This window comes from Athene noctua, chromosome 18, assembly GCF_965140245.1.
Source record: "Athene noctua chromosome 18, bAthNoc1.hap1.1, whole genome shotgun sequence".
Lineage (NCBI taxonomy): Eukaryota > Metazoa > Chordata > Aves > Strigiformes > Strigidae > Athene > Athene noctua.
Window position 1 is genome coordinate 6327733 of NC_134054.1, and position 15830 is coordinate 6343562.

The following is a 15830-nucleotide window of genomic DNA, read 5'->3' on the forward strand; positions in this document are numbered from 1 at the left end:
ACAGCGGAGGGACATTCTGGGGTGAACCCCACCATGAGATGGTTTCCAAATCCTACCTGGGGCTGCTGCTCCTGAAAGGAAGATGCAGCCCATTAGACTGGGAAGTGGGTCTAGTCTAGCAGCTCTGGAGTACAGAATCCCATGGCTGGAGAGGAAAATGCCTTGCTGTTGTGTCAGGTGGCATCAGCAGGGGCTTTGCTGATCCTCTGGATCGGCTGCTAAAATGACTCTGCAGGCACAGATGTGGCCAAAGGACTATAAGGAGGCTGGGGAGGGGCCGGGTGGCTGTGGGTGCTCTGGGGTCTCTGTGGGCTGGGCAGTCTCTGCCTTTGGGGTACTTGAGTTTGGCTCCATGAGCTGGGGGGTTTGGGGACAGGGCGGGTGGCCCTTGCTGCTGCACTTCTGCCCATAAACCTGCTCCCCTTTGCCTCCTCTTCCCAGGATGGCAGTGCAGGTCAGGCTGTCCCCGCCGAGCCTCCCACTGCAGACATGGACACCCCGCACGGGGCAAGCTCAGTGCTGGGACTGAAGGGACCAGGGACACAGCCTGTACCCAGGACCAGCAAAGGGACAAGCAAGGGGACTCCAGAGACACAGCCTGGCTCCCTGGGGACACAGAGAGCACCAGTGGCCACTGAGAAGGGGGCAGGCACTTCCTCAGACGAGAAAAAGACTTCTGATGCCCGTGCCACCACCGTGGGGACACAGATAGAATCCCCTGGCATCAAGACGACCAAACTGGGGACAGAGTCAGGGGCCCCTGACACCCAGATCTCCACTCCAGGGGTGCAGCCAGGGGCCCCCAGCACCCAAACCACCGCGCCAGGGGTGCAGCCAGGGGCCCCCAGCACCCAAACCACCGCGCCAGGGGTGCAGCCAGGGGCCCCCAGCACCCAAACCACCGCGCCAGGGGTGCAGCCAGGGGCCCCCAGCACCCAAACCACCGCGCCAGGGGTGCAGCCAGGGGCCCCCAGCACCCAAACCACCGCGCCAGGGGTGCAGCCAGGGGCCCCCAGCACCCAAACCACCACGCCAGGGGTGCAGCCAGGAGCCCCCAGCACCCAAACCACCACCCCAGGGGTGCAGCCAGAGATCCCGAGCACCCAAACCACCACCGCAGGGGTGCAGAGAGGGGCCCCCAGCACCCAAACCACCGTCCCAGGGGTGCAGCCAACACCTCCAGGGACCCAAGGAGGAGGAGCAGGGGTTCAGCCAAGCCCCTTCTGCATGGACTCCAGCCTTTCTGGTGCTGAGAAAATCCCTGGTGAAGCGATCCTTGATGCTCTGGGGACACAGATGGATGATACAAGTCCCAAGGAGGAAGGCAAGGCTTTATCCACCACACAGCTTGCCTGGACAGGCCACCCGGCGGTGGGGACCTTGCCCACATCCCAGGGGCTAGAGATCCCCCTTGACGCTGATCCCAGGGCCACGTCCCCTTCACAAGAGCCTCCCGTGCCCTGCGGGTCCTCGGGCTCCAGCAGTGTCCCCGACCGCTACGCAGAGACGGTGGAGGCTCTCCGCCAGATCGGGCAGCTCAGCCACCTCTGTGCCACCCTGAAGCAGCAGGTGGCCCAGCTGGAAGCCACCAAGTCAGACCACGCTGAGCTTGAGAAGCTGCGCCTACTCTTCTCAGGGGGAGGGGGGACCCCGTGGGGGGACGGCCGGGGCGGGGGGTAGGCATGGGGACACCCTGGGCTGGAGGCTCGTTGTACTCAGAGCCTGGCCTCAAAGGTGAGACCCCCTCACTGACAGCGTGTCCCCTTGGACCACATCTAGACAAGGAGAGCATCGCCAGCATCCTGGCCGACCTCCAGGGCCGGGTGTCCTCGCTTCAGGGCCTGACCAGCGACCTGCAGGGCGAGAAAGGGAAGGTGAGTCCCTGGGGGGCTGCGGGGTTGCCAGCGGGGGAGTTGGGCAGGGAGGAGGCAGCTGAAGGGCCCCTGGGCTGGGACAACACAAGGAGCTGTGCCCTGACTCATCCACCACTGCCTTTCCCAGATCAGGCAGCTGGAAGATGCCCTTGGAAAGCTGGAGGTAGCTGGAGCCACCTGGAAAGGGGACGTCAGCAACCAGATCACCCTGCAACTGGGGTAAAAGGATGGGACAGGGTTTCCTACCCTGCAGGAGGAGCTTGGGGGGACAAGGGACACCCCCTGAGTGTCCCTGTGGAGGCTAAGCCTGCCTGTGCCTCTGTCTCACTGACCAGGTCCACACTGCAGGAGATAAAGTATAAGCTGAAGGAGCTGGAAGAACAGCAGCAGATGACCAAGGCCACGCTGGAGCAGTTGGTGGCCAAGACAGCTGACAAGCCGCAGGAGCAGGTGAGGTCTGGGGGCAGCGCTCCCACCGCTGCAGCTCGGTGGGGTGGTTCTGGAGGGGTTCCCAGCCACATCCCCTGGCTGGCTGGGGCCATCAAGCCTCCACGGCACCCAGACTTGTTGACTGCATCCACCTCATCTCAGAGCTGATTCCTTCTCCCCTTCCTGCAGCTGGGTGAGCTGAGGGCGACCGTGTCAAGCACGGGGCAGGAGCAGGCAGAGGTGCAGGCAGCGTGCCCCGTCTGCAGCACAGACCTCAGCAAGCAGGTGGGGCAGCTCCTCCAGCGCTACGAGAAGCTCCAGGACCTGGTGGACGACTTCATGTCGCGGCAGGCGGTGGGCAAGGTGGTGAGGCAGCTGCCAGGGAGGAGCCAGGTAGGGAGATACCGGCATGGGGGGCTTGGGAGGGGGTTGCCAGCACCCCCACAGCTGGTTGTGCCTCACTTACTGTAATGTGGGGGAGCCCCTCGCTGCCCCCCAGATTGGTTCATACAAGTGAGCAGCGTGGAAGGAAATTAAAGCCTTGATGCAAATGTCCTGCTGGCACTGAGCCCATGGTCACCGGGCGAGTAACCTGGGTCTGTCCCCACGGGGGCAGCCAGCCCCCCCTTGCACGGCACCACCTTGTCATCTTCCTCCCTGAAGCAGGACGAGGAGCTGCTGAAGCGCATCCAGGCCACCATCACGCAGGTGCAAGGGGACTACGAGAAGCTCAGCTCTGTCACCGAGAGCCTCCTGAATGACCGGCACCAGAAGCAGAAAGATATCGAGGTAGGTGACAGAAACCCCCCCCGGGGTCAGAGCATCCTCCAGGCAGACCCCAGGCTGGGAACCACAAGGGATTTGTCTGCACCCCCCCAAACCTTGCAGCCCTGTGGAAGTTCAGTGTACCTTTCCTGGAAGTTTGGGTGAGGTGGGGGGAGTGGGGGTTGCTCGGCTGGCCAGGAAGCAGCTCCAACCCTGCCGTGGTGTCACGGGATGCTTTTCTGTGTTGGAAGGCTCTGTTCCGGTCCCTGGAGAGGCTGGAGAAGGAGAAAGCCGACAAGGAAGACCTTGTGCTGGGAATTGACGTGGTATGGCCGTGGGGGGTCCTGGCACCAGCCAAGGGGGTGCTGGGCAGGGTGGCAAACACCCCTTGTCTCTTGGGGGCTCGGTGGCAGAACTGGCCTGGGGGAGGGAGGGAGGATTTCCAGACTGGCTGTGGCTCCTTCCCCAGGTCCCTCTGTCTCCTCCTGGGTCCCTTCAGCTACTGTGACCAACCCCACGGGTGTGATGGGGCGAGTGGGGCCATGTAGCCACTTCTCCCTCTCCTCCCGCCACGAGCTGGCCCTGCCCATCATACCTCCATCCTTTCCTCACCTTTCTCCTGCCTTTCCCTGCTGCTAGAAGGCAGTCAAAACCGCCCTGGCCGGCAAAGTGAGTCTCGCCCAGTTTGAGGCAAGCATGGAGCGGCAGCGTGAGATGATCCAGGAGATGCTGAGCCGGGTGACGGGGCAGGAGCAGGGCTGGCACCAGGTCCAGCAGCAGCTCAGTGAAGAGATGGACTCCAAGGTGAGGGGTGGCACGTCCCTGCTGCGCCAAACTGGCGCCTTCGGGGCTTGGCAGCCTGAGGCAGCATCTCTCTGAGGATCCCCCCTCCTGGCTTTTCATGGGGAACACGATGTCCCACCCGGGGCAGTGGCTGAGGGTGTGTGTCTGTCCGTAGCTGGACCGCCTGGAGCTGGGCCCTTTCCGGCAGCAGCTGGAGGAGCACTGCAGGAGCATCCTGGAGCAGCTCGAGGAGAAGGCGCCGCTGACGGAGGCTGACGATGCAGCTGGGACGAAGAAGTGAGTGTGATGGGGGTGGCGGTGGCTTCTCCTCCCACCAGTAGTAGGTTCCTGAAGTTAAAGAAGGCACGAGGAGGGGGACCTGCAGGATGGAGCCCTCCCGAACCAAAACGGGGATGTGGGTGCAAAGGTTTTCTGGAGCAAGGGTGAGGGACGGCGACTCGTCCCCCTGGGCAGGGGTGTGACACGCGGCATCACAGAGCTGCGTTTTGACCTGCCCCCCTGGCAAGGTGCAGGGGGGTTATTAGCACCGACAAAGTGATGAAACCAGTGTGAGGGCTGGTTGGGATGGCAGCTATGGGCGCCTGTGCCCTTCACCTCCCATCCCTGCTCGCCCTGGGCAGCCACAGGCAGCTGCCAGGTTTCGGAGGCGGCCGCAGGGCCAAGGCGAGCGTGTCCCTGTCCTCGGGGCAGCTGTGACAAAACTCATCCCGAAAAACGTGGTAATCCTGCATCCCCCAGGCCCGGCATTTGCACCCCAGCAAGAGGTACAGCAACACCGCCGTTTTGTCCTTGCCGGCACCCCCAGTTCCCATGTGGGTGCCCGTGGGAGTAGTTCCCATAATGGTGGTTTTTGGGTGCTCCCCTCAGTGGATTCTCCAGTGCCTAAGATGAGGTGGAGATTTTTCCCAAGCAGGAGCCCACAACCAACCGCTGTCCCACATTGTACCCCCTTGATTTTGTAGCCAGCCGGTGGGTTGTGACCTTGTTGGGGGTGGGGGGGGGTGAGTAAACCAGGCTCAAACCCCTGCGGTTCCACCCTCAAATACCATAACTCATTACCATAAAGTGCCCAGCACCTTGCTGCTGCCTGCCAGCTGCCTGCCTGTGTGCAGGCAGGGCTGAATCCCCCCCCAGGAACTCACCCAGCCCTTTTCTTCCCCCCCCAGGCAGGTGCTGGCCCATTTCCACTGCTTGTCCTGCGACCGGCCCCTCAGCGTGCTGGTGCCTGCCCCGTGAGTAGCGCCCGGCGATTTGGAGGAGAGATGGGTGCTGGTGGTGCCCCGCTGTGCCCGGCACGGGGGTTAGGGTGTCTGCCTGGGGGGTGCAGCCCTCCTGAGCCCCTCCCTGAGGGCAGCGGGATGGGAATGGGGTACAAGCCTGTGGGTTTTGGGGCACTGCCCCGAGCTGGGCTGGGTTGTGTGTCCCCTGTCACTCACGCACATCTCCTGCCCTCCCCAGGCACATCGTGGCCAACCCATACATGCCACCGCTGCCCCCCAACTTTGCCGGGCGCTCCCATGCTGTCCCTGAGGTGGAGCAAACACCACAGCACAGCCACAGGTAGGGGACGTGGGCACCCGGCCCCTGGGGTGCAGGCTGGCCCTGCCCTGGCGAGGGAGAGCTCTTCCCAGGGTGGGTGTGAAGGGATGCAGGGGGGGCCTGGGCAGGGCAGGGGAGTGCTGCAGAGGGGTCAGCTGTGCTTGTCCCAGGTCTGTGGGGTTTTACAGCCCTTCCGGCGCTGCCCTGTCTAGCCCAGGTCTGTGTCTCAGTGGTGCTGAAGCCACATGTGATGAGTTGTGTCTGGTCTCAGCCTGACTTCAGGCTTGCGGGCGGAGTCAGCTGCCTCCTGTGAAACAAGTCGCCGAAATTAAGCACTGCAGCTGGGACAGCCCAGCTCCTGCCTCCTGATGTCCCTTGCGTAGGGTGCAGGGACCTGCCATGGCCATGGGGGAGCTTACCAGGGCCATGGGGAAAGAGCAGATCCAGCACGGCTGGATGGGTGTGGGCCTCCTTCAGCAGTCGGAGGGGACCCGGGAGGGACATACCCCACTGGGGAGCACCCGCGGCCCCCTCCCCGGCGTAGTAGGGTGACGCACGGGGTGCCACAGTGCTGGGCACTCAGCATCCCTGTGCTCTGTCCCACAGGGAGCGGGCGGCTGAGTGTGGGTACCCCAGCGTGCCACGGCGCTGCGGGGGCCGGCACACCCTCACCCACCCGCTGCAGCGCTGCCCGTGCCCCCAGCCCCTCCCGCCCGGCGCCCTGCGGCCGCTCCAGCCCCAAACCCTGCTCCCCACCAAGGTAGGGATGACGAAGGTAGGGATACGGCGGGGCGAGCGCGGCTGGGAGGGTGATGCTGAGCATCCGGGGGGGGTGGGGGGGGTGGGGCGGGGAATGATCTGTGATTCATTTTCCTCAGGGAGAGCTGGGGGGGGGTTTGCCTGGGGATGCTGATTTGGGCGCTGTGTTTCAGCCAGCCCCCTCTCTCCTTCCCAGCACGACGAGATGGAGCTGTTGGGCCAGGATGGCCACGTCTACAGGGGCCGGCGGGGCAGGCAGCTGTCTGTGCTCGTGGGCAAGGAGGGTACGGCTGGGCCACCCTCAAGGAGAGGATCCAGCGGGGGTGAAGGGGGCAGTGGAGTGGGCAGGGTGCCCAGTTTTCCCCCCCCACATGTTCCCCCTGGCTCCCCCCAGCCCAGCTCCCTCTGCTCCCTCCTGCCGAACTTCCCCAGGGCCAAGCCCAACCTGTCCCCGAGGCAGCGGGACGCCAGGGACACCGGCCGCCTGCTCTCCCGGCCCCAGAGTGCTGTGTCCTCGCTCAGCCAGCCAGGTACAGCCCTGCCAGGGCACCGGGGTGGGGGGAGAGGACACCCTGCTGTGTCCCAGTGGGTGGGGGAAAGCAGGGTGGGATGGGGGTTTGGGGTGGGGTGGAAGGAGGCTGGAGGGGGAGGACTGGGAGACGGGTCACCAGATCCCCATGTTGGAGCCAGAGCAAGGTGGGGGGATGTGGCAGGGTGGTCCTGGCCGCTCTGGGACAACAGCCTGTTTGCTTCAGGGTGGGGACCAGGACCCTGTTTCTGGGTGTCTCTGGCCGGGCAGGTGCGCATGGGTGGTGCCTGCCCCAGGGGCTGCAGGGGGGCTAACCCCTACCCCTCGCCCCCAGGCACCCCCGCCTCGCCAGAGACCAGGACAGCCTCCTCCCACGGCCACCTCTCCCAGGCACGGGGGCTCCTCCCGCCCCTCCGGCCCTTGTGGGACAGATCCAGCACCTCGGAAGCCAGGCAGGACTGGGGGTCCCCGACCGAACCCCCACCACCTCCGCCACCAAGCAGGAGAGCAGGCATCTCTGGCCAGCAGCAATAAAGGGCGATGGGCAGCCAAGCACCTGTGTGGCCTGAGTGGGGTGGCCCTGGGCCGGGATCTTCCCTTCATGCATAAGGAGGGGTCGCAGCATCCCTTGTCCTGCAGCCACAGGAGGCCAGAGGAGCCGAAACCAGCCCCTGTCCAGCCCCCATCCCGGCGTCTGTGCCAGCCCCGTGCTGCCACACTCCCCCTGACACCCCCTGGCCTCCATGAACCCCTTTCTGGCCCTGATAGCCCCTGGCAGGGAGCTCGTGGCCCCCAAAAGGGTCTGGGGGAGCCCACACTAAAGCAGGAGGAGGGTTACGCTCCGTTGCTGCTGAAGGTGGTGGGAGATGGGGACTGTGGTTGGATACGGTGACCACAGTGGGAGATGGGGACCGCGGTGGGAAGGGTGGCAGCAGGACAGGGCTTCACGCCAAAAGCCAATCCCACCCCAAGCCCGCTGGTTTGCTATTCTTATCCTGCGCGATGAGCATCACTGAGCAGGTTTCCTTATCTGCTCGTGGATTGTCACCCCCTCGTCCCTCTTCCAATGCTGCCATTGATGGAAGGAGGAAGGCACTGACCCCACTGCTGCCGGGCTCGGGGCAGCTGATGATTCCCACCTCCGGAGTGAAGCACCATAACCCCTCTGTGCCCCCAGCCCTGGGGACACACATCCCCTCCTTTCTCTGATGCCACCCCCATTGCTGGGGGCTACTTTTCCCCAGCCCCTTTCTGCCACCCCTCACCATCAGATGGGAGAAAGGCCCATGGCATGCTGAGACCTGGCATAAGTCATGTCACAAATGGAGAGGTACCGGGCAGGGAAACTGCAGTCCCTGGAAGCAACATGGTGGGGGGACCTGGGGGTGTCACAGCTGGGGACATGTGGCTGCGTGTATGGGGGAGCCGGGGCTGTCCCAGCACAAAGTGTCAAGTGCCGGGGACAGCCCCAACTCCCCCATGCACACACGCAGTGACATGGAGGGGGGGGGACAGACACCAAGCGGGTGGCACCTCTCAGGTGAGTGGGAGGGTGGGAAACCCTGAGGGGAACCCCAGAGGCAGCCTGGGGGGACCCAGGCACCCGGGGAGCATCCCCTCACCCCGCCATGGTGTGTGCTGGGGGCTGCCCTGTGGAAAAACTGCTCCCCTACGTCTCCCTAAATTGGGGCGAGGAAGCACCCAAACCTCCCCCCAACAATGGCAGACCCCATCCCTGCCCACCCCACTGCAGTCTCCAGGCACCTGAGGCCCCCCCCCCCGGCCGGGGATGTTTCCCCTGGTGGGTTTGGTTTTTCAGGGGAAAACTAGGTGCTGAATACCTGCTTTGGGTGCCCAGGTGGTTCCATCAGGATCTGGGATTCCCTCAGTGCCACCTCCAGTGGGATAACTGGGAGCACTCAGAGCAAACTGGTGGGCACTGGAGTAGAGCCAGCAAAGGACCATCCCGCACCCCAGGAGGGGGGGTCAGGCACTGATGGGCTTAAAAACGCATTTGCAGGATTTGGCCCAGCTGGGGCTGAGCCCTTTGCTGCGTGCACGTGTGTGTGTCTGTGTGTCCCCCAGCTCAGCCCCTCTCCCACCCACTGTCCCATTCGCTGCTGCTGGGACCCCGCTGTGCCCTATAAACACCCCCCACCCCCCCACATGAGCACCCAGCCCCATGTCCCTTTTTGGGTGCTGCCTGCGCTGCTGGAGCAGGAGAGTAGCCCCAGCTGGGGCATTTTTTTTCCTTTTTTCTTCTGAGGTTGGGCCGTGTTGGGGGTCTCCCCTTTCCCTGGGGGATGATTTGCTGCTGTGCCTTGAGCCCCCCCCCAGCCCTTGCTGCCATCTCCGGAGCTGCTGCATTCCCCTTCTGGTTTTTGGGGTTTTTTACCCCAGTCGCTTGGTGTGTGTGCGGTGTGGCGATGGGGGAGGTGCCGTGTTCTGACTCAATTTTAATCCCGTTTGGATACTTCAGCACAAACCCGGGGCTGCTGTGTTGTTTGGAGCCGTTAGAAGGGGGGTGGAGGTCGGGGCCTGGGGCTGAGCAGCGCCTGGGCCCGGGGAGGGGGGGAAGGAGTTGGTGGCCAGCGAGCCCCCACCCATGTCCTCGGGCCGTGGGGGACACTGAAAAAAGATCATGCTCACCTCCCTCCCCCCAAGCAGGGTTTGCCTAAAGGCCTGGCAGCCCTCCTATGGCAGGGGTCCCTGCAGGGCTGAGGCCTGGGGGGCTCATCACATGGCTGGGTGATGGGGCTGGGGAGGGGGGTGGGTTGCAAACCGCAGTGTTTTGTGAGGGTGCAGGATGGGGGCTGCGCTGCAGCCCAGGACATGGGGGTCCTTGCTGTGCTCACATGGCCCCCCCATGGCTCCGGGGTCTCCCCTTCCCTCCGCCCCCTCTTTGGGGATGGCAGCGGTGGCGTTGCGGGCAGGGTGCGGGCAGGGTGCGGGCAGGGTGCGGGCAGCACGTGGGACTTGGCGCAGCCTCCTGGGGGGGTGCTCAAGCCCATTCTCAGTCCCAGGGATGTTCTCCCAGCAAAGAGAAAAGGCAGGGACAGCTGGTGTTAAAAAAGTGATTTTTTTGTTTTTAATTATTTTTAAATTAATAAAAAACCTTCAACCTGTTTTTTGTTGTTTTTTTGTTTGGGTTTGTTTTTTTTTTTTTTAGCAAGATTGATTTGAAAACTAAAAAATCCTCCCCCCAGCTCCCCCCTCTCTGGGGAAGGGCCATGAATGGCAGTTGCAGGGAGAGGGTGGGGGCATCACCTTGATAAATCCCCCTATGCCCTGGGGGTGCCAAGGGAGGGAGGATGGGGTTGGGGGGCGGTCCGGGGGGGTCTGTGTAAGAAGCTGGGCTGAATTTCAGAAGCCAGAGAAGAGGCATGTTTGCTCTGGGCGCTGCAACAAGTGTCCAGGAAATCCAGAGCCAGGGATGGGGGGACCAGCGGCTCCGTGCCCGTGGCCATGATCTGGGGTGCCTACAGCTGCCTCCATCCGTTTATTTTTTTATTTCCTCCCCCCCTGCCCCGCCCTCTTCCTTCTCCTGCCCTGCTGCAGGGATGCTGGGACGGGGAGCCACAGGGAACCCCCCCCCCCCAGCAGCCACCTCCGTGCTGCTGCTCCTTCTCTCTGGATTTATATACATTAGATATATTTATATATTATAGTTATATATTTTTTTAAAAAAATGGGGGGAGAAAAGACCAGCTAGTGACTCTTGCAGAGGCTCTCGTGGGCTGGTGCCCTCCCCGGCAGCGTGTGTCATCCCCCCCCACTTAGGCCAGGTAAGTGTTCCAAAATGCTGGATGTTCCTCTTTGCTTCAGTGGTTAGATCAGCGCAGATTATCGCCTCATGACGCGGGCATGCCCTTCACTGTGTCATTTCCATGCTGGAGTTTTTGTACTGCATTCCCTGTATAAACCAGCACCTCTGGCAGGCGAGAGGTTTGGCTTATGGACAGCAAGTCCCTGGCCCATATCAGAGGCTGGTTGCTGTTTGGTTCAAGCCTGAAGACTCTGTTATGTCTGGACACTCTCAGTGCATCCTAGTTCATCTCTCTGTTACTTTTTATAGTGCTGCTGGAAGTTTTTCAGGATAAAGGACAAAGGCTGCTACACATGTAGTTTTTCTATGAACCGTGTCAGTGCAAAAGTAGAGTCAGGAGGGAGTGGAACCTTATTTCGCAGTACATCACTGTGTGTCAGATAGCACAGCTCATCCAGGTATCCTTTTGCTTCAAATTGCTGATTGCCCTGAGCTTGTAGAACTGAGTTTGAACTGGATTTTGTCCTGCTCTTTCCATTAATCCACTTTAAAAAAAAAAAAAAAAAAAATTAAAAAATTAGCAAATTTGCTCCTGTAAGCTTCCTTAAGCTTTCTTTGCCTGAGCAGATATTATGAAGGTGCTTATGCCCTCCGAAAGAGCCTTGTGTGTTTGGTGATGTGAGAGAAAGCAAGCAAGCTGCAGTGTGAGTCTCAGATCCTTCAGATGAATTAGTGAGTCCAGCAGGTGAAAAACTGCACCTGGTAAAGCATATGCCCTTTGAGAGGTGCTGCTCAGAGAAGTCCCTTTGTTGTTCCCAGCCATGAAATACCCTCTTTTTTTTAAATTCCAAGTCCTGTTCTGGAGCATAAAAAGTCACTGATGTTTCCCATAAACTAGGTGCTGCTTTGTAGCTCTCCTTGCACAGGTATCTGTGAACTATTTGGATTTGCTTACTGTCTCTGAGGTCAGTACAAGGTCCCCACAGAAACTGAGTTTCATCTTTCATGCAGCAGTGCTATTCATTTAAGGAGGAAAACAATGGTTAAACGAGTGGTTCCCCACTTAGGTGGGTGTCAGGATAATGGAAAGCACGTGCCTGTATCTGTGCACCAGTAAGACACAGTTAAGGGCCTCTTGTGTGGTGAAGCTGTTGTGGTTTGACTCAAGGCTAACTGACCTGGGCTTTTTTTTTTTTCTTCTTTAGTGATGATGGCCAAGGAGAAACCGCCAATAACTGTGGTTGGAGACGTTGGAGGAAGAATTGCCATCGTTGTGGTGTGAGTGTGATCGAGAGGAGGGGGGGTGGCTTCCTCCCAGCATCTTTCCTTGAGCTGCTTTATCCCAGAGGGTAGGAGGGACTGCTCATGTAGGGGTGGTAACAGGATTGTCACCACTGTTTTTTCCAGTTTTGCTGGTGGCTTTGGTTACTTCAGCTTTCACTGAAAATCCTTTGTATTTCAGTGCTTTAAGCCCTGAAATCTCCTTGCTCCCTTGAATCTACAAATACCAGATGTGTGCAAATACTCAACAAATCCAGGACATGCAGAGAAATCTCCTGAAGTATTTAAAAAAACTGCCAACCAACCAAAGTACTCGCTGAGCTTTTCTTACATGCTGTGCCATGCTGCAGTATAAGTAATCAACATGCAGCTACTATCACTGTGGAAAAAAAACCCAAAAACGCTTGCTGAAGATAAGCTCTGTTTGCCTGTGAGCATGTGCAGGGACTAATTTGTTTCCAAGACACAATATTTGTTCTGCACACTAGCAAAAGGGTGTGTAAATTAGGGAAATGGCGTCCACAGATTTAAGTTGTGCACGTGGCTGTGCTTGAATCTCAACAGCAGCTGAAGTAGCCAGAGATTATATTCTTTTTGGCTGTGTTTGTGGCCAAAGCTGCAGTACCTTGCGGATCCACTCCTGCCCTGCAGGCACAATAAACTTCTGTTTTTGATGTTATTTCTGTCTCTTCTCAGGATGACATCATCGATGATGTGGAAAGCTTTGTAGCTGCTGCAGAGATCCTGAAAGAGCGTGGAGCCTACAAGATTTTTGTGATGGCTACTCACGGGCTCCTGTCAGCAGATGCCCCCCGTCTCATAGAGGAATCCTCCATCGATGAGGTGCATCTGCTTTCTGGGCTGCTGGGGAAGGGCTGGCTCTGGTAACTGGGTTGATTTAAGGCACCAAAACCCACAAACTGATGTTCTTCCCCTGCCACGTAGCTCATCTCTGAAACGACTGGTTTCATCAGATGCTTTCAGTTAGCTGGTTCTTCACTGAGAAAAAAAAAAAAAAAAGCGTGTGTGATTAATACGTGTTCAGATCATGCTTCTCTGTGTATATTTTCTCCTTAATGCACAGATATTAGTCATCCCTGCCTGGACACTTCCCTTCCCTCAGCTGAGTGCATGTGATCGCTTTCTCACTGCACAGACCTTCTACCTGCCCCTCTCCCCCAGCTGATGACGAGCTGTTGGATGCCTTAAGAGGATAAGATTTCAAACCTCGCCCTTAGGAACAAACATGTCAGATCCTGCGCTCTAAACGCACCCGTCAGCCTGTGTGGAGGTGGCTGTTGTAGAGTGCTGGTTACGCCGGGCCCCTCAACAGATTGACTGTCATGTGGGGGAGACCATTTATTTTCATCTTTTGTTCCTAACGTACAAGGATTTCTCCCCCTGAACTGGGAAACAGCAGGTACACACCTCTCGTGGAGTTAATCTAGGGTGGCTGTTCAGTGAGAGCAAGCGTATCAGCAGCACAGCTAACCATCTTTTCTTTTTGTCACTCCATAGGTGGTAGTGACCAACACAGTTCCTCACGAGGTACAGAAGCTGCAGTGCCCCAAGATAAAGACGGTGGATATCAGTTTGATTCTCTCTGAAGCCATCCGACGAATCCACAATGGCGAGTCCATGGCCTATCTCTTTCGCAACATCACTGGCGATGACTAGACCTGGCGCTGCCCCCGTCCCGGCTTCCACAAGAGAAGGAAATACGCATGAAATGGCAATACCATAAATTATAGGCATAACACAACTGTTTATTCTTGTAGGAGCGTGAAGGTTTTCAGTCTTGAGCCATGAGATCTAATAGAAAACATCAACCTGGCCAGCACTTTACAGGTGAACAGAAGAGGCCACTGGCAGTGGGGAGGATTATATCGTGAGAGAGATGGAGAAATGAGGTGGTGTTGAATTTTTAAGTTCCTCTTTTTTTTTTTTTTTTTTGTTGTTATCTCTTGCCCTATAGGGGTGGAAAGCAAAGCAAAAAGAAGTAGCTGTCAGCTTATGAGAAGGGAATAGAGACTGCTCGTTGCTGCGTGTGGGCAGCAAGAGGAGACAGCCTTTGGGTTTCTGTTTCTGACTGTGACTCGCCTGAGAGAGCGCAGAAGGGAGTGCTTTATTCAGACAGCTGGGCAGGACTGCTCGCTGCTGGCAGGGCTGATCAGCAGAGCAGCTCCTTGCCAACCGAGTGGCCTCTCATCTCCTGCACAGCATAGCAAGGACTTTCATCAGAACTAAGTTAGCGGAATATCCAGACAGGGCAGCTTAGGGCAACCCATTCGCAGGGCTGCTCACATCCTTGTGTCGGGGCTCTGGGAACAAGCTCACATGTGTCTCCCAGCAGGGCAAGGGGTGCTAGTTAATGTGCTGGCCTTTTCATTTTACGAGCCTTGGATCATTATTGTTCTTCAGTGGCAAGTCACATGAGAGTCTTAAGTCCTCACTTGAAACTTGTCTGCACTGCAAAACAAGGCGCAGTTTCTGGAGTAGCATGGAGCTGATGAATTGTGGCACTCTCACGGGGAAGGGGAGTTGGAACAATATCTGCCTCTAATGCAGCTGTGCTCTCCAAAACACTAACACTGAACCTGCAACAAAAAGCATAGAATTTTTCATTTTTGGTGGTTGCCCTGAACCTTGTACCCCCCGAACAGCTGCTCTGTCTGTACCGTGGGGCTGTTGCTGTCACCAGGCTCACCTGGAGCTTCCATGGGGAAGCAGGACTCGCTGCTTGCTCCTTTCTTGAGTGACACTAATCCTTGGCTGGAGGGGCACTTGAGAAAGTTGCACAAGGTGCTTGTGAAAGCTTTCATCTCCAGGATGAAACAAGGATAAATTCCCAAACTGTGATCTTCCCCCTTGATGAGGCTGACAAACACACTTCAGTAAAATGTATGCCACTTTGTAGCCTGCTGATGTGTGGAACAAATCCTGCTTGGAGGCAGTAGCTTTAAAAGAGCACTGCTGCTAACGGGCTGTCTCTAGCAGGCAGTTGTTTTCTTTTTGCTTATCCTTCAACTTCTGCCTACATCCTTCTCTTCCACTCCAGCATCTAAAGTGTGCGCAGTGCCAAGGAGCAGGCAGCGACTCTGGGAGAAGGACAAGCCTTGAACACTGGGCACACAAGCGTGCCTCGGCCTGGGGGAGCTGGTTCTGCAGCATAGCGCCTTGTCTCGTAGCTGGTGAGGGTACACAAAAGCCCAGAGCTCTTGGGTCATCTCCAGTATCCAGCATGGGTTAAACCTCCGAGCCTGATCCCATGAGGGATGCTTGGGGCTGAATGAGCTCTTGATGCTGTTGATTGTTTTCCTGCGTTTTCAAAGCACTGTGAACAAATCACAGCTGTACTTTGTGACCACAGCGTGGGTCCTCAGCTGGGTGGAGGAGCACAGTTCTGTGCTGAAGTGTGTGAAGCCCTTGCAGGTGTCTGCATGTCCCCTTGTTCTGAGCCAGTACTGGATCATACTCTTCACACTTTTAACGTTGGCTTACACTGTGAGCAGTGTCGCTCTTTTCTCCCCTCAAACTGCTTGTCAGACCGGCCAGAAGCACGGTCAGGGCTTGCTGAGTGCTCTTGCCCCAGTCAGGCTTGCTTGTACTGGGCTGTATTTGTGTGGAAACTGAAACCACAGCACTGGTGAGCAGAGAGTTATGCTTGGGACTGTTGTGGTAAGGTATTAGCTGTTTTTTTCATCTGCTTAGCCACAGGGGTGCGGCGCTCAGATCACAGCAAACCCTTGCAGGAGGTTAACCTCCACGGGAAAAGAGAGCACAAACGCCACTATGGTGGATGCTATCTGTTCGATTTATTAACTGCGCAATTGCTTTATATACCCCTTTCTGTACATCGCGAGATCTTTAGTTCCCTGTTCTTTCCATGCATCACGAGATCTTTTCATGTGCCTCTGCTTTTCCCATACATTGCGAGATCTTCCGAGCGCCTCCCCCTACACTTTCCCCTCCCCATGCTTTATTGACCATGCGTCAGAAGTTGTATCAGACCGATGCCTTCCGGATCTTCCCTTTCTTTGTTCTGCAGCGGCGCCCACAAGACCCGTCCGGGAGCTGTCTCAAT

The 15830-nt window shown here is 58.0% G+C and overlaps 3 protein-coding genes across 4 annotated transcripts; all 3 read left to right on the plus strand.

Annotated features, from left to right (window-relative positions):
* Nucleotides 1-1627: 1627 nt before the first annotated feature.
* On the plus strand, nt 1628-3576 carry LOC141968054 (glutamine-rich protein 2-like). Its single transcript, XM_074922389.1, has 7 exons — nt 1628-1874; nt 2002-2093; nt 2210-2324; nt 2493-2696; nt 2967-3092; nt 3320-3394; nt 3568-3576. The coding sequence occupies exons 1-7, from the start codon at nt 1683-1685 to the stop codon at nt 3574-3576; spliced, it is 813 nt and encodes a 270-aa protein (XP_074778490.1). The 5' UTR covers nt 1628-1682.
* Nucleotides 3577-3737: 161 nt separating this feature from the next.
* Nucleotides 3738-7511, plus strand: LOC141967895 (glutamine-rich protein 2-like). The gene is made up of 7 exons (XM_074922119.1): nt 3738-3872; nt 4027-4148; nt 5039-5104; nt 5331-5432; nt 6018-6171; nt 6367-6700; nt 7034-7511. The coding sequence occupies exons 1-7, from the start codon at nt 3765-3767 to the stop codon at nt 7231-7233; spliced, it is 1086 nt and encodes a 361-aa protein (XP_074778220.1). The 5' UTR covers nt 3738-3764; the 3' UTR covers nt 7234-7511.
* A 2794-nt stretch (nt 7512-10305) lies between these two features.
* Nucleotides 10306-13423, plus strand: LOC141967856 (phosphoribosyl pyrophosphate synthase-associated protein 1-like). 2 transcript variants are annotated; one of them, XM_074922053.1, is made up of 3 exons: nt 10306-11741; nt 12443-12589; nt 13265-13423. In XM_074922053.1, the coding sequence occupies exons 1-3, from the start codon at nt 11673-11675 to the stop codon at nt 13421-13423; spliced, it is 375 nt and encodes a 124-aa protein (XP_074778154.1). In that variant the 5' UTR covers nt 10306-11672. The 2 variants fall into 2 exon arrangements, 1 of the variants encoding a protein (XP_074778154.1); XR_012634772.1 differs by lacking the exon at nt 13265-13423 and having other exon boundaries at nt 11670-11743; nt 12443-12859.
* Nucleotides 13424-15830: the final 2407 nt, after the last annotated feature.